The 26,108-nt window shown below is 39.3% G+C and overlaps 1 protein-coding gene across 1 annotated transcript in view; it reads right to left on the minus strand.

Moving 5' to 3' along the window:
• Positions 1-773: 773 nt before the first annotated feature.
• Positions 774-26,108, minus strand: part of LOC122652261 (UDP-glucose 4-epimerase GEPI48-like) — a 29,883-nt gene continuing 4,548 nt past the window's right edge. Inside the window, exons 2-9 of the mRNA XM_043845952.1 lie at positions 17,429-17,478; positions 16,472-16,607; positions 16,046-16,147; positions 15,598-15,825; positions 14,256-14,334; positions 1,769-1,851; positions 1,384-1,475; positions 774-995 (exon numbers count right to left, since the gene is read on the minus strand). Coding sequence (XP_043701887.1) covers positions 908-995; positions 1,384-1,475; positions 1,769-1,851; positions 14,256-14,334; positions 15,598-15,825; positions 16,046-16,147; positions 16,472-16,607; positions 17,429-17,478 — 858 coding nt within the window. The 3' untranslated portion in view covers positions 774-907. The remainder of the gene's footprint in view (positions 996-1,383; positions 1,476-1,768; positions 1,852-14,255; positions 14,335-15,597; positions 15,826-16,045; positions 16,148-16,471; positions 16,608-17,428; positions 17,479-26,108) is intronic.

The following is a 26,108-nucleotide window of genomic DNA, read 5'->3' on the forward strand; positions in this document are numbered from 1 at the left end:
AACCCACCGAGATGGAGTGCCGAAATATGGTAGAAAAAATACCATATTTCGAAGAAATTTCGATATATTTCAGATATCTCGACCAGCCCGAGATACCGAGATATCGCGAGATTTCAAACTATGGTGATGACCCAATCATATCACCAAGCCATCACTTCTCCAGATGCTGTTTTAGAATAGAAGCAATTAAGGATTCTATTATTGCTAGCCACGCTTGGGATTAATTGACGTACATCCAGGAACTAAAGTTCTAGGCACAAAATGGAATTTTAGAAAGAAACTTAAACCTATAAACGAGAGAATACAAAGTGGCTTTCCAATCTAAAACAGACTTATTTTTCTCTCAAACTAATCACCAGAGCAAGAGTAGCTAGCATAGCTGATCTTAGGATCGGAATGAGCAGTTAAATCAACATCAATTAAACAAAGACAACATCCACCAAAAATGTGAAGGGGCAGTTAAATCAACATCAATTAAACAAAGACAACATCCACCAAAAATGTGAAGGGAGGGGGAGGGGGAGGGGGAGGGGGAGGGGGAGAGGTGGGGAGGAGAATAAATAGAAGATACACCTGGCAGAGATCTTCATCGTGATCCATATATCTGAAATTTCCTTATTCATCTGAATAATGACATGATCACAGAAGCTTTGCCTATGCTGCATTGCAAAACTTCATTTCTCTTAACAAAGCAGTAGCAAGTATTGGTGTGGTGCTCATCACCATATTATTCTAACAGAAGATTTAGATGAAGCTAGTCCGCAATGCAAACCAACAGTTAAAAGGAAAAGAGGGGTGGGGGGGGGGGGGGGTAAAAGGGTGGAAAAGAACCACAGGATGCAGAGATCAGACTAAGGGGTAGGGTTGCTATAATGTCAGAACATTGTTACAACCAGATTCTGATATATTAGTAGTCTGGAGCTCCATAACCATAGGGGTTCTTGCTGGCCCGGTTCCACTGATCCCGACACATTTCATCAATCCCATACTTCGCTCTGCAATGCATCCATTATTGATGAGTAAGACGGTGGCACTAGAAAAGAGAAATCTACATGCGGTGAAAAGAACCTAGGTTCATATCAATGTGGCCCACAAATTACTGGGTAGTCCACCTAGTAGGCCAGCTCTTGATACAGCATAGCTCAGTTAACCTAATGTATGCATTACTATGATGGTTAAACCCTCCGTTCAGTTTGAATTTTAGACTGCTTTTAACAAGGAGACCAATCCAAACAGTGGATGTTCAACTTCCTCAAATCTATACGTTCAGTATCCAACACATTTTATCACTAGATTTGTTTATATGTTGGGTTACCTGAACAGGCTGTGTAACTGAAATTTTGCCTAAAATTTATCAGTATCGGCATGGATCTTGAGACTTACTTCCAGTTTAGCTCACGCTCTGCCTTCTCCGTAGATGCATAAACTATCTCAGCATCACCAGGTCGTCGCTCAGCCATAACCAGTGGGATTTTCTGAGATGGGCAAAGGATTTCATATCGGAACCAACAAAAAGAAGAAAATCAAGTGAAAACATGACAAAAACTAATCCATCAGTAGGGAAAAAAATCGAACTCAAATAAATGATTCCACAAAATTGTGAAAACTATTCCATCAGTAGGGTGACAAATCGAATTCAAATATGAGTCTACAACATTGTGCTTATTTGGCGGAATGAAACGAACTGTTAAAAAAAATCTTCAATAGCAAGAACAAATTTCTTTTCCTTTTATGATAAATAAGTTAAAATCATTTCTTTACTAGGTACCTTTCCAGAGGCCTTCTCAAATGCAGCAACCATCTCCAACACAGATGTTCCCTTTCCAGTTCCTAAGTTATAGACTTCACAACCTGAAACATTAGCAGCTCCATCAGAGAAAAGGCCTCTCTATCTTGAAATTCAATTTAGTTCACCAAAGGCAGGTAGTGATATGTCAAATTCTAAATTTATAATAAATTTACAACTAAGTTAAACGGCTTAAGGTTTAACAGTTAATCTAATGCATGAAGGATAACGGAATGTTCTGGCAATTATAATTTTAGCTTCACTTGATTTTACTTCTAGTTTCCTGTTCGGTTTGCAATATCTGTATCTCCTGTCTTTCCTCACTAAAATGGTTTGCTAGCAATTTTTTGCCTGGAAATGTTGCAACTCTGATGATGTGTGAACTGCAGACCCCGAGCCCAGAAAAAAGAGGATCCAATCTGAAGCAATACCAAATACAGGAAACAAATGTTAGCACAAGAAGAGAAAGAGAAGGAAGAAGAAGCGAAGAGAGGAAAAGAGCCACAAGTCTTGAGAAGAAAACAAACTGATGGTTTGGTCAGAATACCAAACCGTGACCACTATGATGTATTATATAACTTTGTGAGTGCAAGAATTACAAGTATGCTACTTCTAACCCAGAATCTTATGTCCAAAATACCCCCTGCAGTAGCTCTAACACAATAGCAACACTCTTAACACTCCCCCTCAAGCTGGAACATATACATCACCCATGCTTAGCTTGGAACAGCTTTTCCGGAAGGCAAAACTAAACAGAGGCTTGGTAAACATATCGCCCAACGGATCTGTAGAAGAAACGAATGGAGCATCAATCAACTTCCTCATTATTGCATCCCTCACAAAGTGACAATTAGATTCAATATGTTTAGTCCTTTCATGAAACACCGGGTTGCTTTACGACGAGGGATGAACAAAAATCCAGAGCTCTGATTCAAAATTATCTTGATTCATCCCCCCATGAGGAATTACCACCAATGAATGTACAGTAACCTGTAAACCTTCTATCAATGTTAGGACCAGCCCACTCTGCATCTGAGTATCAAACTCCAAACATTGGTAACGTAACCAAGCAGTGACGGAACATGAATGAGACGCTCAACTCACAGGGACTAGATAGGGAACTCGTCACCTTAGGTGCGTCTCAATCAATATGCTGATGAGGTCGGTAAATGAACCCCTTTCCTAGAGCACCCTTAAAATTAAAAAAAAAAAAAAGAGCATCCCAATGCATGAGGCTCCTGCTACTACAAAGTTTGAAAGGGGCAAATGTACGCAGCCTTAATCCCTACCTCACAGGAGAAGTTGTTTCTTAATCCCTACCTCACAGGAGAGGTTGTTTTCAAGTTTTGAACCTGCAACCAACATGTCGCAATAGTGTAACTTAACGTCTAAACCAAGGCTCACCCACTAAGATACTTTAATATTGGACACGCTACCTCCCAATGAGTCTTCTTAGGTGACTCCATAAACTGACTAATAACTCTAACAACTGAAGATATGTCAGGTCTAGCAGTAGTAAGGTAAATAAGTTTCCCTACTAATCTCCTATGCCGGTGCTTGTCATCATATTCCTCGCCATCATTTGTTCCAAACTTCTGGTGTGGATCATAGTTATCAAGGCGAGAAGGCGGCCATGGCGTTTTAGATGGTCAAAATTCAAGGCGACACCGCCATGGCGGCAAGGCGCCCAAGGCGTCCAAGGCAACGAAGGAGCCTGGACGCCATGGTGACGCCTTGATAACTATGGTGTGGATCCATAGATGTAGAGGCAAGCATACCAGTCTCAGACAAAAGGTTTAACACATATTTTCTCTGTGACAGATTAATCCCTTTTTTTACTTCGAAGCACTTCAATACCAAGAAAATACCTGAGGGCCACCAAGTCTTTCATCTGAAAAACAACATAGGATGCATCACCCCTAGATATGATAATATCACCAACATACACAACCAACACAATCACCCTAGAATCGTGGCAACAAAAAAACACAAAATGAACATAATAACACTGTGAGATACCACATTGAGTAACAATCAAACTAAACTTATCGAACCAGCTCTAGGAGATTGTTTTAGGCTATACACCTTGTGTAACTTAGAAACTCTTCGAGCATTCTCCCCTGAGCAACATAGCCTGGAGGTTGCTCCTTTACACCTTATATAAATTACCATACAAAAAATAATTTTAATATCCAACTGATATAAAGGCCAATCATAATTCACAGTTGAAGAAATGAACACACAAACTGAATTACAGCGAGCAACAAGAGAGAAGGTCTCAAAGCAATCCACACCATAGGTCTGAACTGTTCAACAGAGCCATCCGAACTGTATTTAATACTGTACACTTAACGACACTGCACAACATACTTACCTAGAGGTGAATCCACCAAAGTCAATATCTGTAAGGAAATCAAAGCATCCATTTCCACCTCTATAGCCACTTTCCACCTAGGATGGGACAATGCCTCACGATGGATTTTAGGAATAGAGTGAGTAGATAATGATAAGGCAAAGCTATGTAAGGAAGATGGGAGATGAGATAGTGAAACAAAATGTTCAATAGGATAATCAGTCATGGATTTTTTAGTGCAGGAGAGGGTAACTTTGCGAAGGGAAACTAGTAAATCGTCAGGAGACAAGGAGGAAGCAGGAAATTCAGTTGGAGAAGCAATCTTATGGTGGGTTGTGAAATAGGGAAGAACCGAAGGAAACACTTGTGCTTAAGTCGCTGATACACTTTCAGTGGTGTGGTGAGGGGTGAGCTGGAACATCATCCAAAGGAACAAAGGCAAGAATAGGAGGGGAGTTAACAACATCAATGTCAGAAGAATAACTAGGGGCATAAAAATATGGGGTATTCTCAAAAGAAGTAACATTGGCACTGGAAAGCTATCGTTTAATAATAGGATCATAACATTTACACCCTTTATGAGTTCTAGAATAACCAAGAAAAACACATTTGACAGTCAACTTGAGGTTGCAAATTATGAACAAAGCACACGCATCCAAAAACCTGAGGCAACAAAGAAAACAAGGGATAATTGGGAAATACAATAGATAGAGGGATCGGTTATCAAGAACAGAAGAAGGCATCCGCTTAATCAAATAACAAGTTAAAACAACACCATACCAAAAATTTTTTGGAATATTCATATGAATCATTAGAGATTGAGCAATTTTCAATAAATGTCTATTTTTCTTTTCAACAACCCCGTTTTGTTGAGGTGTATAAAAGCAACTCATTTGCTGAATCATGTCAAGATCAGAACAAAAAGCAGATATCTCACTTTGAGTGTATTCAAGTGCATTATTAAATTGAAAAACTTAAATAGAAACATCAAATGAGTCTTTATTTCATTATAAATTCTTTAAAACAAAAAGAAATTTTGAACGATCTTTCAACAAATACAATCAAGTCAGATGGGAATGATCATCCATAAAAGTGACAAAATAAGAAAAATTTTAACCAATGTTTGACATGACAGGGACCCCAAGTATCGGATTATACTAAAGAAAATAAAGATGGACTTCTAGACATACTACGAGAAATAAAAGAGGACCAATGATGCTTTTCGAGCTCACACACTTCACACTTGAAGCAAGACATAGACTTGCAACTTGGAACCATATACTGGAGTTTGGATAGAGATAGATGTCCCAACCGAAAGTGCCACTAAGTAGGGGAAACGCCAGCGGAAGCACTAGTAGCAGCGGTAGAGGACACAACACCATTAAGATAATACAGCCCATCACACTCAAGCCCTCCACCGATCATCCTCCTTATTTGGAGATCCTGAAACACACAATAAGAGGATAGAAGTAACAGAACAATTTAGAGATTTTGTAAGTTGACTAATGGATAAAAGACTAAAAGGTAATTATGGCACATGAAGAACGAAAGATAGAGTTGTGGATGAGACAGGTGAAATAGTGCCATGACCATTCACTTGGGTAGATGATCCATCAACAGGAATGACAGGTGAAGGATTACGAACTTTACACAAAGAATAAATCAAATCTGACTTACCAGTCATATGAGGGGAAGCACCCGAATCAATTATCTAAGGAATAGGAGATGAGGTAATAAGAAGGGTTAATGCACCCTTGTGACCAAGAGTAGTTGTGGATGGGGAAATAATAGTGGATGACTCAAGATTTTGGTGGCATTAAGTATCTGATTGTAGTCGCCTGAGATACAGATCTTGATGGAGAAGCTCTAGATGAAGTGGCAAGTTTGGTGTTGCCAAATGACAGAATTACCATCGGACACTATTGTATTAGCTAATTGTTGAGCCCATTCTATGTTTACCAAGTTTAGCCCAACATGTCTCAACTGAGATTAGGCTTGCCACAGAAAGTACAATGTCTGAAAGCTCAGTCTCTATTGTCCACCAGGACTACCTGCACCACGACCACGGCTTCCCCTTGAGCCACGATCTCTCCCAGGAAACCACGCCCACGATCAGCAACAAAAGCAGAACTTTCCTTAGAAAATGATGATATGTCAGCTTTGGAGGGAGAAATAAGGCGCTAAAGACAAGAGGTCTCATTCAGGGACCTTCTCCTCAGCATGCAACTGGCTCTTCACTCTGAAAATCAAAATTTAATCCAACCATGAACTTTGCAAGTTAAAACTCAGCCCGCTTAATCTTCAATTGTTCCAGATCAGTACTAAGAAGCTGATAAACATTGAGTTCCTACCACATTTTCTTAAAGGCACTGTAGTACTTATTCAAAGATTTGTCGCATTCGTGAAGAAACATTTTGTCATAAAGATCATAAATACGAGACAAGTTCTTTTCCTGGGAGAATCTTTCCTTCAAGTCATTCCAAACTCCTTTGGCAGTGGTGTGGAGCATAACATTCGCTGCAATGGCTGGTTCCATATTGTTCCATGCACAACCAGATAAGAATTTTGTCGTTCCCACGCATCCACTCCTCATAGTATTTCGAATCAGAAGAAGGGGGTCAAGGGGATTAGATTTGAGATACTTCATTTTGCCCTTAGCATTGATATAGACCTTAACTGTCTGGACCCATAACAAATAATTAGACACTAATAAATTTGATAGTAGTAATCTGGACGTTAACATTGTCCGCAATAGGTTTGGGATCAGCCATCATGCACAGCGGCAAATTCACCAGTCAGATTCAAGAAAACAAATAAGACAACCAATAGAGAAATCGATAAAGCTAGGTAAGATCACCTCTGGCCAGCAAACAACAGTCCACCAAAAAAATATATAAGCAATTATTGATTGGTCTCCAAGTCCAGAGATATATAGCTGGGTAAGATAGGATATAAACCCTGCAATTTCACACTGATCATATGAAAGGCCAACAACCAGCAATAAATAGATTTGATTCTGAACTTGCAAACCCAGAATATGGGTGATTAATGATTGTAGCAACTCCAGAGGTCAGATGGTCATCAAATTAAGGTCAAAGGACCTTCCAAGGAGGGCCAACAATGCCCTAAAAAAATAATTGAATCTAATACCCAGATACAAATTAGAAGCAGAAATCGATTCTGCCAAAAGCACACCAGAAACAGAGTATCACATGGACTGTTTCTGCAGAAGACTTCAGTAAATAGGAACTTTGATCAGCTTCAAGATGGGATCAATAAGTATTACCAGTAAGGCCAATGATGTCCGTCAAGTACCATATACACAAAAGAAACCCTAGTATTTCATTGATATAAACTAGGTCTTCATAATAGAAACTGGCAGCAATAGGTGGCTGCACACCACAAGAGAAAACCCTTAGTAGAGTCTCTTAGAGCAAAGAAAGAGAAGATGGCAAACACTGATAAAACCTGCTCTGATACCACAAGCAATACCAAATACAAGAAACCAGTGTTAGCATAAGAAGAGAATGAGAAGGAAGAAGAAGGAGAAGAAGAGAAGAGAGGAAGAGAGCCGCAAGTCTTGAGAAGAAAACAGATTCACAATTTAGTCAGAATACCAAACCGTGACCACTATGATGCATTATATAATTTAGTGAGTGCAGGAAATTACAAGTATCACCCAGACTTCAAAACATTACACAAACGACTATTACACCCAGAATCATATACCCCAAAATACCCCCTGCAGCAGCTCTAACACAATAGCAATACTCTTAACACAATCAACATCAGGTCTGCAACTCGCTTAAAAAAAACCCTCTCTGGACAAGGATCCTGAAACTTTGCTGTTTTGGACCCATAATTAGAGTGAAATGTCAGTAATAGTTAAGTGATATGTGATTGTATCATATGATAGAATTTACTACTCGTCTTCACCTATTGACATATCAGAATGGTCCATACATTCATGCATGAGAGAGAGAGAGAGAGGGTACCCTTTTTGGGGTTCTCAGAACACAAGGAAATAGCACATAGCAAGTTGTGTTATACCTACTAAACAAAGATTTAAGATTATGGTGGCTCAGATTTTTACTTCTCTCTTTTTGGTTGCTTGCTCAACTAACATCATTAAAAAGTACATTCAAGCTTACGAAGATTTCTCAATTCAGCAACACATTAACAGAAATAAATAGCAGGTGGGGTCTGTCTCAAGCTAGCTTACCATCCCCTCCATTCTAACCCCCCCCTCCCCCGCCAATTTTTTTTTTTAATGAAATGCTAGGCAGTTGCAATTTGTCAAGGCAGAAAGCTATTCCTGGGGGTATGAAGGTGTGCATAATAAAAGCATGGTTGATGTAGGCAATCAATGATTGCCCACCTGAACACGAAATGTATTCTGACAAGACACTAAGAGACCTTTTTCCTTTCTAAAATTTCAGACGACAATGCATTCTTTTTTATTGAACACACAAATTAATGAAGGAAAATGAAAGAAATTCCTTTTTGGTATTCTGTCCCAATCAACTAAGACATTCCCATCAATTAAAAGTATACTAAACTTTTATCCTGTAACACCCCACATTCATGACATGATTATTTTATTATTATTTCAGATTTTCTTGAATATATTAATATATCTGTGAATATTTTATACTCTTTGCATTACTATGGGTGTTTGCTACTGTTATTAATTATTATTTTAATGCTGTTGCTGTAATATTTTATTGAAGTAAATGAGCATTGACCAATGGCAAGTCTGTAAATACTAATATGATCAATGACATTAAGGATATGAGTTATTTTTATGTATTATATTATTTTTTCAATATTTTTTATATTATTATTTTAATGGGTAACATAACATTTCATATTATTATAATATGAGGTGTAATTTTTTATTATTATTTAAATTAGTCATTCATATAATAAGTATTTATTTTATGATTATACACTAAGGTATAAAAATATATGTACCATAGTATATAGTCTGTGATAATGTGGTTATATATTGGTAGAATGGACTGAGTGAACAGTGATTTTTATATCACTAGCATAACAGTATATATCATCAACATAGCTGTGTAGTGGATTGTGAGGTGGCAGCAACACAACTTAGTGGAGTTAGTGTCTTGTTGAGGTTAAGTCATGTAGCATAGAGTATGAGGTGTCTCAACTTAAGGTAAGTAAATCCTAATCAAGGTCTGACAGAGGTAAATATTATAGGTTAATAAGTTTAGTTAGGATATATGGCTGGGTTAGCTTTAATTAAATCATGTTTATTAGGGGGTATTAATTGTTAATGTAATGCGTTAATCTCAGCAAACGAGAACCAATTCTGGATTGGAGAAAAAGAAGAAAAAGGATGGAAAGTGGTGGGAGCTGTAATGAATTCATGATATCAATCAAGGAAATTTGAGGTCTTAAGGTGCTGAGTCATTTGGAACTGAAGAGAATTTGGGATTTGAAGGACTTACAGCTCGGTTCAAGAATTGAGAAGCAAAATATAGAAATCTGGAATTTGAAATCCTAAAGTAATTACACCTTGAATCTCAATTTGTTTCAGTGGTTAGATTTTAAGTGTGTGGCAAGCAATTAATTTAAGGTAGCAATTTATTGAAAGATTGCTGAAATGAAGGTGGGAATTAGGAATCTGACTTGCTGAAACATTGGATTGAAGAAAGAATTTCTGAAAATCAGGGAAAGGAAAGAAGCATCTAAAATCCCAGGTGAGTCCTTTAGTTTTCTCAATATCATGTTGTTAAATCTTAATTAGGGATGAATTGACTAGTAAAACAGTGTTTTATTTTGATTTTTAATGAATTAAAATCTCATTAGAGGTGCTAAGTATGCAGGTCAAAACCCCATTCGAGTCTGTCAAAGACAGAGGTGACACAGTCCCTTTACAGGTACTGGTTTTTCGCGAACCGGCTCGCCGGTTGGCTGGAAACCGGATCCGGTTACCAACTGGCAAACCGGATCAAGCCGGTTGCTCTCAGGAAGAAATCCAGCGAGCTGGATTCTTGAAATTCGGATCCAGATTGTTCTGTTTCAGATTTTTTGACTCTTTTGATCTGAATTTTCAACCAGTGACTCTAACATGCTTGGACCATTTTAATTGGTCTTTGGGTATTTTTCAGCAATAGGATTAACTACTGTAATGTACTATATTGATGTTAATGTAGGAGAACTTGTCATACCCAAGCATTTGTGAGTATAGAGGTGCACATAACTACTAACTAGAAGAGACAAGAGAGGAAGGTGAGGGTTCATGACTATGTATTTGTTGTAAATTGTAATGTACGTAAGATATGTGAATGGATAGGGCTTATTATGTATAAAATGAATGATGTTTATAATTTACTGAATTGGATGATAGTAATGATTGAATATGGATACTTAAAGATGCAAACATGTATTGGTGTATATATGTATTGCTGATCTGCCAAGTCTTAAATGTATGTCAACATTATAGATTATGATATGACATGAATATTGACATTTTAAGTTAATGATATGAAATGTATGTAGACATCTCAATTTATGGTATGAATATATGTTGGTATTGTAGTTATGGTACGAACTGCTTTATGAACATCATCGGATGCACAATATGATATGATGAATAGAAATGAATAAGTTAAGAAAAATGAAAAGAAAAGGAAAGAGAATGAAAGTGATGAAAGTAAGAGAAAAGAAATTGTCTAAAGGATATTGATAATGTGACTAGAATCCCTGTGACTACCGCCCCTCCGCTTTACGAATAGGCCACTCTGATCACAAGCCCCTTCAGTATCTACAAATGCAGTCTAAGCCCCAGTAGGGGGTTATGTACTGGATGAGGGCCTACACGAGAAAGAGAGTAGGACCGTGTCCATCCCAGTGCTCCTGGTGTCTGGAATAAGGTGAAGACACGGCCTACATAATGCTAGTACTTGCCCTCCCCAGTGCTCCTGGTGTCTGGATGCATGGAGTAGGCAAGACTAGAAAGATGTTCGAGCTAGAGTGTATCCTCCCCAGTGTTCCTGGTGTCTGGATACATGAGGTAGACAAGTAATTTAGTGTAATGTTAATGCCAGATGCTGATCCTCCCCATTGCTCTTGGTGTCTGGATACATGGAGTAGAACGCATCTATGATGCTTACCATATCATCCTCCCCAGGGCTGTAGTACCTGGGATTTCAGTAGAACAGTGATACGAGGTCGACTACCACCCTCAACGTGTTGTGCTCTCCTGTAGGTCACTAAATGGTCAAGACTCGACCTAGTTTAATAAAGAATGAGAATTACATGATTTATCATTTATGTTTTTATTTCATTACTTGTACTTTTACATACTTAAATGAATATGATCATGTACACTTCACTGGGCGTTAGCTCACCCTTATTATGTTGATTGTTTTCATATGAAGAGACGTGAGGAGGCTTTCACAGCCTCGGGGTTTGAGGGTTGAGAGCCCTGAGATAGGACTGAAAACTTAGTGAATCTTTTTGTGTATTTTTTAGAAGATTTGACTTTTTGGAAATGTAAATAAACAAGTGGATGTTACGAAACAGTTTCTTTGATGTGTACATAGTTTAACAGAGGATGAGGATCAGACTTTGTTCGTATAGGACTGTAAATTCTGCCACCAGTATATTTCTAACCAACTTCTGAATGTTACTTATCTATAATGCTTCCGTTGTGTTACGTGAGGATCTGGGACTTTCATCATTATTTTACATGAATGGATGTGACCATATGGGTCGGTGCTTGTGAGGGTGGGGCCTAATACCTTAACTGGGTTTGGGTCGTTACATATCCTTTCTAAAAAAATATTAGAAATAACTTAAATATCTTAATGAGATTCATAAGTTCTCTACTCAAAGTTACTTTTATGTTTTCATTTTATTTCTAGTACACTATTCTGAAGATCATCCAATGTTCTAGTATGCTATTACTAATATTTTTAGCTCAAGGATATTATGCACTCTAAAGTACTAGTTTCAGTTTTCTATCCATGCTTCCTGCAAACGTAGGTGCTATTTATGATTTGTAAATATCTTTGGCCCTCTGTGTTTTCCGAGTGCAGAAGAAATCCACCATTGATAAAATCAATTAATCTTCTACGGAAAAATTGCAGGATTTTGTGATTAGTCTCTCCAGCTGCAGGCTTTCTGAAGGAGCCTTTAACACTTTGTTCCAGTATTCTGTTTTGATGATTTTAAAAGAGACTCATATTGAACTTAGTGGCAATTGGGATCTCATGGTTGGTGAGGAATCAATCGTATTGCTGTTGTTGGGTTATCTCCTTTCTGTCTCTGTTTTGTTAGTTGTTGACTCATGTGGGTTTTTTTCTCTCTCAAATTCAATCATTTACCCTCCCATCTACTCCCGTGTATGTCCATGCACCCCTCGTAGTCCCAAGTACCCTGTTGGCAGTCCTGGACTTCTACCATGCTTTGTTTTGCCATGTGGCCAACTCCATTTGGGCTGAAACTTGACATGCACGCAGGGGGCTTGGGGTCTACTGTCAATAAAATTTCAGCCCCACATGGTCCACCATGTGGTAGATCTAAGCACCCACCATTTTTGCCTGTGGGATGCCGTCCACCAAACTGCTCCCCTTATCAAAAAATGGGATTTTTTCCTGCATCTCTGTCCCACTTTACAAATCATAGTTTAGCACTTTAGCATGACCATAATAATTAGGGAAAATTACACTGCCACCCCCTGAGGTTTGTCATAAATACAGGGCGACCCCCTGTGTTTCTAAATTATACAGCCGCACCCCCTGAGTTCCCACTCCGTTATTTAGGTGTTACAGTGTTGGTTCAGTTTGCCTTCAAATGACTAATATACCCCTTTCAGGGTGTGAGCCTACCATTTTGCCCATAGGGCATCCCAAACTTCACACCCCCCTTCCCCTTGTGTCTTTTCTTCTTCTTCTTATATTCCTGCCTAAATATTCTGGTTGTACTGTCCTGCAGTACTGGCAGCCCCCCATAGATTTATTTTTGAATCTCCCTCACCTCCTCTTCTTTCTCTTTGATATCGTAGGTGTAAGGACCTCTATCCTAGGCGACTTAAACCTCTTAATCTTACATCCATATAAGCTCCTGCTGTGAGTTCCATAGCAAGATTCAGACCTGGTTTTTTCCCTTACCGCCAGATCTCACTTGCAGGAATTTTTCTGCTTTAAATCTTGGTCCTTGGATCTGCTACTGGTTTGGATTTGAAAGAGGAAGGAATCTCTGACTGGTTCCTGAATTCCCATGTGATTTGGAGTCTTGATTGTGAAACTGGATCAATTACTTCTGTCCTGCGGTACTGACAGCCCCCATAGATTTATTTTTGAATCTCCCTCACCTCCTCTTCTTTCTCTTTGATATCGTGGGTGTAAGGACCTCTACCCTAGGCGACTTAAACCTCTTAATCTTACATTCATATAAGCCCTTGCTGTGAGTTCCATAGCAAGATTCAGAACTGGTTTTTTCCCTTACCGTCAGATCTCACTTGCAGGAATTTTTCTGCTTTAAATCTCGGTCCTTGAATCGGCTACTGGTTTGGATTTGAAAGAGGAAGGAATCTCTGACTGGTTCCTGAATTCCCATGTGATTTGGAGTCTTGATTGTGAGACTGGATCAATTACAGAACTCCATTCTCTTCCTTCGAACCCTAAACCCCTAAACCCCTAAACCCTCTTTCTAATTCGAGTAACAGGGGAAGGGGGGGGGGTGTGAAGTTAGGGATGCCCTATGGGCAAAATGGTAAGCTCACACCCTGGAAGGGGTATACTAGTCATTTGAAGGCAAACTTAACCAATATTGTAACACCTAACTAACGGAGTGGGAACTCAGGGGGTGCGGCTGTATAATTTAGAAACACAAGGGGTCGCTCTGTATTTAGGACAAACCTCGGGGTGGCAGTGTAATTTTCCCTAATAATTATTATAAACACCTTACAAATAATTTTAAGAAATTTTTTTTTTGGGATAGATAAGCCCCAAGGAGCGTTGAACTTATGACCTCTTAATTGCAAGATGTTGGTCCATGCGAATTGAGCTCCCCCTGGGGCAGAGTTACCCATGGAAGTGACATACTAGAGAGAGAGAGAGAGAGAGAGAGAGAGAGAGAGACCTATATTAGAGTCGAATAGCTTTTGCAAGGCAGCAACATGTCCATCTGACAAGTCAACAACATGAATATAATCACGTACCTGAAAAGGACCATCAAGATGGCATACTTTATATGGAAACCATGAATAGAGAAAGAATAGAAAACTAAAACATATGAATTATGCAGTAAGACCTAATCGTATTGTGTCTAGATATCACTCCCCACATGTACAAAAAATAGAAAAGGACATAAACTTAAGAAGATGGAAAAGATTATAAGAGAACAAGTAGTGCAACAAAAGAGGCCATCAAACAGATGAAAATCCAGCTACAATCACTGCATAAGGTTGCAGCACAAATAGATCCAGACCAGTAATGGAACAACTGATGAAGTTAAGATGGAGCACGAACAGATTTTATGGAGAAACTCAAAATTAATCCTCCAAAAGCTTGAGATTCAATGGCAAATCTTGCAGCCATTTAAAAGGGCGAGTTGGTTCATGAGGATTATGCTTTTGAACCCCAAAAATATAACTCTTTTGGTTTGGCAAACCTCGTTTCCATCGACCAATTGATATTTAAAAGCATCATTTCATCTAGTCCAAAGATATTCCTACAGGACTTCTTCAATCCACTTAGCAACAAAGATTGGTTCTGTTAAGGCTGAGAGGAAAAGGGCAGAAATAACATCGAGGGACACCATGGTAACTGCAATCTTCCAATCTTTAGATAAGCAAACACTTTCCCCATGTCCAGCTTCTTCTTTGATTTTTCAGTAATTGATGCCCATACCAAAGTGGACTTATAAGGGTAATGTAAAGGCAGTTCTTTGATTTTTCAGTAATTGATGCCCAAACCAAAGTGGACTTATTAGGAATGAAGTACACCAGCATCACTCTATACAGTGATGAAATAAAAATTGGAACAAATACACCATTTCATCATCATATTAAAACAACCTAGATGGAACTTTAACAAAGAAATAATTCTTTATAGTTGAGACATGATTAGAAAACTATATAATATCAGTACAGAAGTAACAGCTCCTACTCAAAGCCAGCTTAATATTCACTCCAGAACAGAGAATGACACTGTTTCTGTACACCGTATGCTGTTTTTTCTTTTTGTAAAAGTAATACATATTTAAATTGAAAACTTACTGAGAACCTGAAAATTTTATACTAAACCACCCTAAGGCACATGCATGGGGGGGAGCAGATTTTATCCCTTCAGCTGTATCTAGGATAAACACTTAAACAGTATGAAGTTCATGCAAACAAGAAGTAGACTAGTAAATGAAATAAAATAAAATACTTTCCTCTGATAGATCAAATGATATAATAAGCTAAATATAATAAACATACCCCAGTACCATCCTTCGTTTTATAGTCATTTCCAAATACAGTCAATGCGGGTCTTCTGCCCACAGCAACTTGCTGGACGAAAGGCATAAGATTATTTGGAATTCCACGGGGATCTTCACCAATAAAACCACTTGGATGAGCTCCAACTGGATTGAAGTATCTAAGTAATATGATTTGCCATTCAGAGTCTGAACAATAGATATCGCGGCATATTTCTTCAATGAAAAGCTGCAAAAATCAACATCACCAGATGATTGTTAGAGAAGAGAAGATGAAATTGTGTATAAAAGATGAGACTAGAACTGCATGGTGAATGCATCAGCAGATAAAGAAGCAGAAATTAGACAGATATCGGGTGCTCCTTTTATCATGCACATATAGGCCTCACCCGACAACTGTGTCTGTTAAAGTTCTTACACGCACTGCACCAACATTGCCCAATACATACCTTGGTTCGGCCATATGGATTAGTTGCTGCTAGGGGAAACTCTTCTGTACATGGAACCTCCTTCGGCCATCCATACACAGTAGCAGATGATGAAAACACAAGCTGACATTTTTAAAGAACTTAAAGATTAGACAATGAATGAAAGAACAAGACTATAATTTGGCCATTATGCATCAAAGGCTGAAAGGATTGATATTAAAAAACAAAAAAAGGTGCTGATTGAAGTGCAAAGATAGCGTGAGCTTTATCCTGTACTAACTAACTCTAGATAAAGCTGAAAGTTGTAGGATATTCATGATATATAGATTTGTGATGCCTCACCCCTCAAAATCTGGGATTATGTATTAAGAATTCAAAGAATTGAGGTTGCTCAGTGGTTTCTAGCGGAATCTTCCCAAGACTTGATTTCAAATTAATAAGCACTACCTTTTTGCACCCATGTGCACCCATGACTTCTAAGAGATTAATGGTGCCAATAATGTTGTTATTATAGTAAAGCAATGGCTTCTGAACACTCTGACCAACAGCTTTCAATCCAGCTAAGTGAATAACAGCATCAAAACTGCAACAGTGGAACGAAAATAGATGAAATTATTAAGGTAAGAAGCATAGCGCAAAAGAAGGATAGCAACGTAAATAACATATTACTGTAAATCATAAGATTGGTCCATTGCGACCTACTGGTCGCAGGTCACAGGTTCAAATCGGGAAAATACCTCTCTGCGAAGCAGGGGTAAGGCGGTGTACATTATGACCCTCCCTAGACCCCGCAGTGGCTGGAGCCTCGTGCACTGGGTACGCCCTTTTTTTTTTTATAAGATTCCTCACATCTCCACAAAGAAAATGGTGTACGAGTAAAAACAACTAGTTTTGTTTACCATGCACCATAGTTGTCAAGGCATCATCTAGGCATCCAGGCGCCTTGGTTTACTTGGGCGCCTAGTTGGTGTTGACTTGGTTTTGGACCCTCTCCAATGCCTTGGGTCGCCTAGACGCCGTGACAACCATGCCATGCACCTTACTCGTATGTTAAAAAATATAAATGAAAACTACTTAAAAATAGAACTTCACTGAATGTATACTGACTCTGATTCAAGGACACAAATTGCAGCCTAGAGTGTTTAAATGCTTCAAGTGGGTTATTAGATCTACAGGTAGAAAAGATAAAATCCCAAAAGCAAATCAGAAAAATGACTAATTGAAACAATTGATCAGAAGCCTCAGAAGTTTCTGACACCAATCATCAAAATAAATGCACAATGTTACAAAAGCAACATATTTGTAGGTGTTTCTCACAGTCCAATGTCAAATTTACAAACAAAAAGATGAATGATGGATCAAAGAAGAATAAGAGAGGCTTTATCAGAAACAGTGAAACCTTACTTTGTTGAAGTAAAAAGTTTCTCTAGTGCTGGTTTGTCCCGCAGGTCAATCTGGGGAGGAAGCAGAATATTAGTAATCTGAGGCATTGCTTGACTGGTGCAAGTCAGATGAATTAGTACTTTAGTAGTTGGAAAATAAACTAACCGAAATTGTATGATATGACAATGGCACGGATTGCAGCCATAGAGTGGGAACTATGCCAATTCAATGGCAGGTCTCATGCCACTGCAGCAAAGGGCCCACAGGATCAGCTGCAATCCACATCATCATCATGCATGCATTGATCTAGCAGTTCACTGAAAAGCAGAAGAAAAAAAAGTACGAAAAAGAATGAAAAGAAAGAAAATTATTCAAATAGTTCAATGCTAGGGAAACAATAGTAAGATTTTAACCTTGGTCAATTGGATCATGGAACTAAAACTCGCGAGATCTCGACGAAAATCTCGCTTTTTTGTGAGCTCGAGATGAGATCTTAGGCAATACCATTTATTACCCCATCTCGGTGAGATCTCGTTGTTTTGGTCATCTCGGTGGGAAATTTTGGTCATAGGTGTATTACAGACACCTATTTATGCAAACCTTGGTATACAGACAGATAGTTATGCCTAATATCATTGTAAATGTTTTTGTATTTGTATTTCATTTACTTAAGATATTATTCATAAATAAGTAAATACCCCCTATTTGAATTAGGGGTGTCAATAAAGCCCGACTGGCCCGAACCTGCCTTGAGCCCGGCCCGGACCGGACCCGACCCTGATTTTTCAACCCTAAGGGCGGGTTTGGGTTTAGTAATAGTCTGGCCCTGGGTCGGGTCAAGGTTTAGATCCCGGGCTTAGTCCGGCCCGGCCCAACCCGACCCTGTATTAATTATAAGTATATAATATTGCATATATATATATATATATATTTATTTATTTATTTATTTATATATATAGCCTAATAAAAAAATTAAAAAGCAAAAGACAAAAAAAGCCCTAAAGGCACATGAGATTACAGACAAAATCAGGGTCAGGGTCAGGGTCAGGGTCAAGACAGGGTCAATCAGGGCCTGCCCGACCCTATCAGGGTCAATCAGGGCCGGGTCGGGTCAGGAAAAACACTGGCAGAGTCGGGACTGGGTTGAGGGTTTCTTGGCCCTTGCAGGGTCGGGTCAGGTCGGGTCAGGGTTTAGGTTAAGGCCTCTAGGGTTGGGTTAGGGTTTAGGGCAGGCCCGGCCCAACCCGACCCATTGACACCCCTAATTTGAATCCAATAAAACTAGTTAAAAAAATCAAATTCCTAAAGGATAAAAAGTCAACCCCCAATTCAAGAACAAAAACTGGATTTTCGGCGGTAAGTGCACTTTTCAACTTTTTAATGCTGGGGTTTTTCTCAAATCTAAAAATTCCACAAATCTTAATATGGTAAAACATTGCTAAAAACTAAAAGTGCGGTAAAATATTCATTTGTTTTGATGTCCAAAAAAATATTTGTATTCAAAGCGATTTGACAGCATTCGCATACACCAAATTAAGTTTGACCGGTACATAACTTTTTCAATATAAATCAGATTTAAGTGTTTGTAAATACAATTACAAAATCATTTACTTAAATGATATTAAGCATATATAAGTGTCTGTCTTGGTTTCTAGCATAAGTGTTTGTCTTGGTTTCCCACTAAGTGAAACTCCTATTTGGACTTTGATTTTTCAAAATCTGATAGTACCATTGTGTGTAAATGGCCCAAAATAGGCTGTATACCAACTTTCATGACCAAACTAGGTCTAAAACCCACCGAAACCAGCCATCGAGTTGAAAAAAAAAATACCCCAACTCGCTATTTAGCCAGGTCGAAACCTGTACTGGAGACGAGTTTAGTTCCTTGAATTGGATAAAGAATAATCTATCCATGCTTTCCACCGGCTTCTTCTTTAAACGACAGTCTCGAGCATAGTGGCCCTTCTTACCACAATTATTGCATTCAACGTTTTCTACGTGTCGAATCTTTGTGGTGTTGATTGGGTTCATATCGGGTTTTATGAGCTCCCTCTTGCTAAGAACTTTCTTTTTGTCTATTTGAAACTCCTGCCAGTTGTCTGGCAAGAGTTTCTTGGTTGGCTAACAAACTTTCTAACTTCAAGAGAGATGGTTAAGTCGGCCAACCATGAACTACTGTCATAGAACCACTATATTCAGGTTGGAATTCCCGAACTATGATTCGTCTCATCCTCGGATCACTAATTTGGGAGTCATGATCCAATTGTGAAATCTCATGATGTAGTGATTTCACTTTCATGAAATATCAGCCTACTATCATCGTACCTTGAACAATAGACCCCAGCTCGTTTTCCAAGAGTTGAAAACATGCATCAACGTGCATTGTTTGTTCATGAAAACAATGCAGCAAATGAGTCCCAAGCCTCTTTTGGTGACTTGGCCTCTCTAATATGCTCCAATAACTCCTTCTGAATGGTTGTCTTCAACACGTACATAGCATGTTAGAGTGTTGGGCTTCACACACCATTTCTTTATAGCTGCATCACCTTCTGGAGGCATGGTCTCGCTACCACCAATGACATCCCATAAATCTTGTCCTTGTAAATATAACTCAAGAGAGGATCTCCAATAGTCGTAGTTGTTGTTGTTGAGCCTTTCAATCCCACTAACTGCACTTGCCAAATTTGCCATCATGACTTAATGTGAAAAACCGATTTCCACCACTAAGCAAGCTTGGTCCTTGACCAATCGGCTTCATAGTCCCAGACCGTCCATGGATTGCTTAATAGTCCCTAGCCATTTGGCTAAAAATCAGTTCACTTAAAGTGAGACCGATTGAACTAATAACTCAAGTGATTCAAATTCTTTTTCAATTTCTCTTCTCTTGTTCTCCCCTTTTTTCTCTCCCTAATTCCTTAATTTCTCTTCTCCTCTTTTTTTTTTTTTTTGAGTAAATTATTCTGACCTCCCCTAACCTTTCTGACAATTCAGGTAACCTCCCCTACGTTTCTGACAATTACCTAGATCTCCCCTACTTTTCAAACTTGACTTCACTTAACCCCAGTCTATTAGTATTTTAATGGCTAAATTTAAAAAACTAAGTAAACCTGACAAATATACCTATTTTCCCTTTTGGAAATTACCCTATTGCCCTTAATGAAGGCATCTTTGCTTCTTTTTCCCTGAAATAATAATAGGAAATCAAACCTCATCAACAGAAACAATCACCAAGCAAGCACTCAAGCAGCCATGGCTGTTCCTCTTTCCCTCCCATACTATAGACCATCCATGGCTTCTGAAAAATCTGGATTAAGAAATACCACCATCAATAAACTCAACGGCACTACCAACCATGACACTAAATCTCGTTTCGTTTCGGTGTTTCGGTCTGACCGAAATTTCCGAGATACCGAAATTTCGTCGAAATCTCGGTCGAAATATTGTATTTTTCTGTGGGTGTAAAATGCCAAAAATGTCCGAGATTTCCGAAATTTCCGAAACGAGATGACCGAAATTTCCGAAATATTTGAAATATTGCATTTTTTCATTTCGGACTTGCGTTTCGTTTCGGACAGGTCAAGATACTCTAAATATTCGATATCTCGACCGAAATTTCGCGAGTTTTAGTACTATGCTACCAACGCCAACCCAGTTCTAACACACCCATGTCTTGTTCTGCTGGATAAATGTTCCAACATGTTGGAACTCAAGCAAATCCATGCCCAAATGATCAGGATAGGCCTCATCTCTGATGTCTTTTATGCCAGTAGAATCATTACCTTTTGTGCTTTAGAGGATTCGGGAAGCCTCAATTACACTCGTCTAGTCTTCACCCAAGTCCCCAATCCCGCCAACTTCATCTGTAACTCCATAATTAGAGGTTACACCAACAAGAACTTTCGGAGAGAAGCCATACTCTTCTATCGGGAAATGATCCAAGAAGGTCTCTTCCCAGATAGATTCACATTTCCATCATTATTTAAATCTTCGTAAGAATTTGACCGAGGGGAAGTAGTTGTATTGCCATTCTGCCAAGTTTGGTTTTGCATTGGACTGTTCATGAATTTACCAAGGGAGACAAGTCTCACACTCGGTCTTCAGAAATAAATGACATGTTGGAGGATATGATGTGTCGTTTGAAGATAGTTGGTTACCTTCCCAACAAATCTGAACTAAGGAGGATGCCCTTAGTCGCCACAGTGAGAAGTTAGCAATTGCCTTTGAGCTCACAAGTACAACCCCTGGTACACCAATTCGGATTGTGAAGAACCTTCGTGTGTGCAATGACTGCCACTCTGCAACCATAGTTCGAAAACTCGTTTCGTTTCGGGCTGATCGAAATATCAGAAATATCCGAAATTTCAGATATTTCAGTCGAAATATTGTTTTTTTTCTGTTATATTTTGGTAGGTCATTTCGGTGGGTTTTAGGCCAAGTTAAGGCCTGAAACTTCATGGAAACCCTATTTTAGGCTATATAAACACATGTAAATGTTCATATTACAAAAATAGTCACCCAAAGTGGTGTTTTGGATTTGCACCATTGATTGGCAATGTACAGTCGAATCCTAATGTATAACTTAATTAATTACACATAAACATTGTTTAAGACTTTAAGTACTGGAGGACATAATAATTAATAAGCAATTTAAACAAGTAAATTCACTTGAAAGTTAGAAACATAAAGTGAATGACTCATAACTTAAATCATAATATTAAATACAATAAGTCAATAAGTCAATAACAAGTTAACAACTTAAAAAGATGATATCAATATGACAATATCCCCAATAGTCCAATACAAGTCAAGTAGTCATGAAGTGACACAAATATTCTAATAATAATTACTCCGCCATCCAGGATCGACCCCACTCATAATCCGATGGAGCCGACGTGCATTGTTCTCCCGTTGTAGGACAGATGAATCCCATGTCATAGTCATGAAGAAGAAATGAATGTAGTCATCCAAGGTGGCCATGTAAATTGCATCATCAATATGCTGGAGGTAACCTATCCTAGGATATGGGTCACCAAACTGTGAAGAACTACTACCCACTGATCCACTATGATATGACGCCTCTGGGAGCATGTACGGGTACGGCTGGTGGGTTGGGTAAGAAAAGATGATCCACTACGTCCCTGTGAGTGGGAGTCGTACTTAAAACTGGGAATGGATGGAGAATATATATGCTCCCCCCCCTCCCAAGTCAACTGCCATTGGCCATATGGATATGACTGAGATGAACTATACTCTGACTGTGTGGAGATGGACTGCTCTCTATCTGAAAAGATGCGGCACGGAAATGCCCACTGGATCTACTGTCCCTATCACCAATACTCAATCCACCAACAGAGCCAGCTAAGGTATCAATGTCTATAAGATCAGTCTGCCTACTGGTACCACGAGGACAGGACTGGCCACTACGCTTTCTCGTGTAGGTCGAGGTGGGCCGTGTGGCCGGTGTGGGGGCACATGCACCGTGGTCTGTATCTTGTGTGGCATGATCAAATTGTGTTTCTCCGATGAATCGGATCGGCTCTTGCTGCTCTCCTACCATAAACGGGACTCGAGTTCCCTCATATGCTTGACCACCATCACCACCATCATTACCATCATCATCTCCATCACCATCTCCACCATCACCTCCATCATCACCATCTCCGCCACCTCCTCCATCATCACCATCTCCACCATCTCTATGAGTCTGAGCCCCACCACCACCACCGAAGGACATTGACCAATCTTCTTCCTCCTCATAGGCTGGAACGGTATGGGTGACAGGTCCCGTGCGTGTACCTCACCTTCTTTAGCCATGTACTCATCCACATCAGCTTTTATATGTTCGGCTATCATAGGGTCAGACCTACCTCCAGGCTGATCTAACACTAGCCCATCTCTATCCTCACCCAATCCACAATAGGATCTTCATCATTTGACTCCACCTGGAAAATGTCGACGAGATCGATCTTTTCCCTAATACCCTGTTGTCCCATGCGTATGTGTTGCATCTTCAACCTCAAATTGTAATACACATACACCAAGTCAGATATACTTTTTGAACCCAATCTATTTCTCCTTTTGGAGTGGATGAGAGAAAATATACTCCAATTCAGTTCACAGGCAGATGCGGAACATGTCTAGGAGAGAACCTTGATTGCTATTTTCCTTAAATTTTCTGCCGAACCGTCATGCAACACCCACCATTCAGCTGCATTACAACAAAAGAGACATGTTATATTCATTTCAAAAGTATCAATACATACATAATTTAAAGAATAAGTTATCGAATTGAGTAATGACTAATGAGTACCGGCATCACCGTGTGTCCGGCCTTGTTCTGCAGCATCGGTTTCAAAACTTCCCAATGCATCCCTAAAAGTCTTCAACTATAATCATTTGGAAAATATTTAAAATTAGTAATGACTCATTAATATTTACTATTTACAGAGGTAATTCCAAATGAATTATAAGACTCACCTCATTGTTGCATATAGCTTGTACTTTACTATTTGGCTCCAACTTGGCAACTACTTGCTTTACTGCTTCAATAAGACTACTATTCAACCCAAGCCTATGATTGTATTGGTGTACTTGGGGTTCAAATAGTATGCAAAAACTGACATTACATATTGTCAATACCTTTATAGTCAGTAATATATCTTTCAAATTAATTTTAAAAGATGTAATTGCAAAAAAAAACAAACTACACTCACCAGCCTTATGCAGTGGATAAATAAGTTGATTTTCCCAGCGCTCCTTGATAATTTTGAAAAAGTATTTACTACCTTGTGGATTCGCATTGTAAACACCTTCATTCATCAAGTCTATGGCAGCATATAGATGTGGCATGGTTGGTCCCTTGAGAGCATAATCAACTAAATGCAAAATCTTGACCACTGGGTCTAAAAGTTGAACCACTTTATGCAACTTTGACCAAAAGTCATCTGATGCAATGGTAGCTTGTGCTTCCCTACTACCATGGGTATTAGCCCCATTCCAGTTAAACCAGTCTTCAGAAGCAAACATAAATCTAAGTCCAGGCTTCTTGGTTTCTATACTCTAGAGTGCAATGTAGCTGGTGGCGAATCTAGTTATGCCCGGCCTCACAAAGTCACCCCCACACTTCTCCCTCAAGAGGTTTAATGCAAACCCATGGTTGTAGACAAAGTTGGTCATTTGTCTTGCCTTTTCCACAATATGTATCAATTTGATCTTTCCCATATCCTTCAACATGAGGTCTATACAATGGGCAGCACAAGGAGTCCAAAACAGCCGATACTTACTATTTTGCATCAACTTCTCACCGGCACTCTTGTAGTTGCTTCTGTTGTCCGTTACAATCTAGACAACGTTCCCCACTCGTACATCATCTACCACTTTCGTCAACAGTTTGTAGATATACTTTGCATCCTTTTCCTCCTTAGATGCATCAACAAACTTAAGAAAGACTGTCCTCCCATCACAATACACCATAAAATTGATGAAGAATTTTTTTGTAGGACCAGTCCAACCATCACACATTATGGTCACCCCGTAGCTCTCTCACATCCCCCTCATTTCATTGATATATTCTTGAAGCTCTCTCTTCTGTTAGGGCAAATACACATTCATGATCTCATGTGGGGTGGGCCCCTTATACCTTGGGGCAGCCTCAGCAATGGAATCTATCATAGTCTGATAAAAGGGGCCTTGTGCTGTGTTTACTGGGATGGTATTGTATAACATCCACTTAGCTATAGATTCCTTCATCATCCCCTTCAAATTTTTCCATGCTCCCTTGATTTTTGGTTGCTTGTTGCCTTTCTTTCTGTAAACACCAAGTCTTGGTGAAGTGCTGGGTTATCTCGTGGTGGTACTACTGGAGGTGGTAGAGGCAGAGCTGCCCTCGTACTTTGTGATCTCCTAAAGGGATTAGGCAACCCAAGCTGCCTACCACCTGCTCTAGATGTACCTGCTCCTCTACTACCACTAGCACCAGCTCTAGAGGTACCAGCTCCTCCACTACCACCTACTCTCTGTCTCTCCTGATCCTCATGATAAGTGGCTCTGCTCTTCATCTGTGCTCGTCTCCAATCCCTAGCCTCTTGCTCAGTCTCTATATCATCAGAAACATAGACAGGATCATCACTGTCATCATCATCACCATAATCAACATCATCATAGTCTCTCGCTATACTCCTAAGTCTACCCTTGCCTTCTCCCTCTGAGCCTTCCTCTTACTCCCTCCCTTCATGTACTCAATGACAGCCCTAGATACCCCAACAAGGACCATATGACATGAGACCGCTTCAAGAGAATTCCCAGTTAGATGTTGTTTGAATCTAGTGGCACCACCTCCCAAAAACTTCTGGTGACGGTAATTGCATTGTGTTTTTCTTTTATCCCATCAATTGGAGTGTCGTGCAACCATGCAATGTCACCCCTAGTGCGCCTGGGTGTTCTCTTCTCCCCCTGGGCTGGGCCGCCTGGCTCTGCCCCCTGCCCCTGCCTGTACCTCTATCGTCTACCACGGTCCGCCATAATCGGACTTGTTTACTATTGCATTAATAAAAGACAATTCATTAATCACTAAAGCACATCAATTCTTTTAGTTTGAAAGCTCTAGAACAAGTATATAGCTATTTGGTATTTTTCCCCTAACCCTCATATTTTTCTCATATTTAAATACAATTTTTCAAATATTTTTCAAATAAATATTGGC

Source organism: Telopea speciosissima, chromosome 2, assembly GCF_018873765.1.
Source record: "Telopea speciosissima isolate NSW1024214 ecotype Mountain lineage chromosome 2, Tspe_v1, whole genome shotgun sequence".
In the NCBI taxonomy this organism is placed as follows: Eukaryota; Viridiplantae; Streptophyta; class Magnoliopsida; order Proteales; family Proteaceae; genus Telopea; species Telopea speciosissima.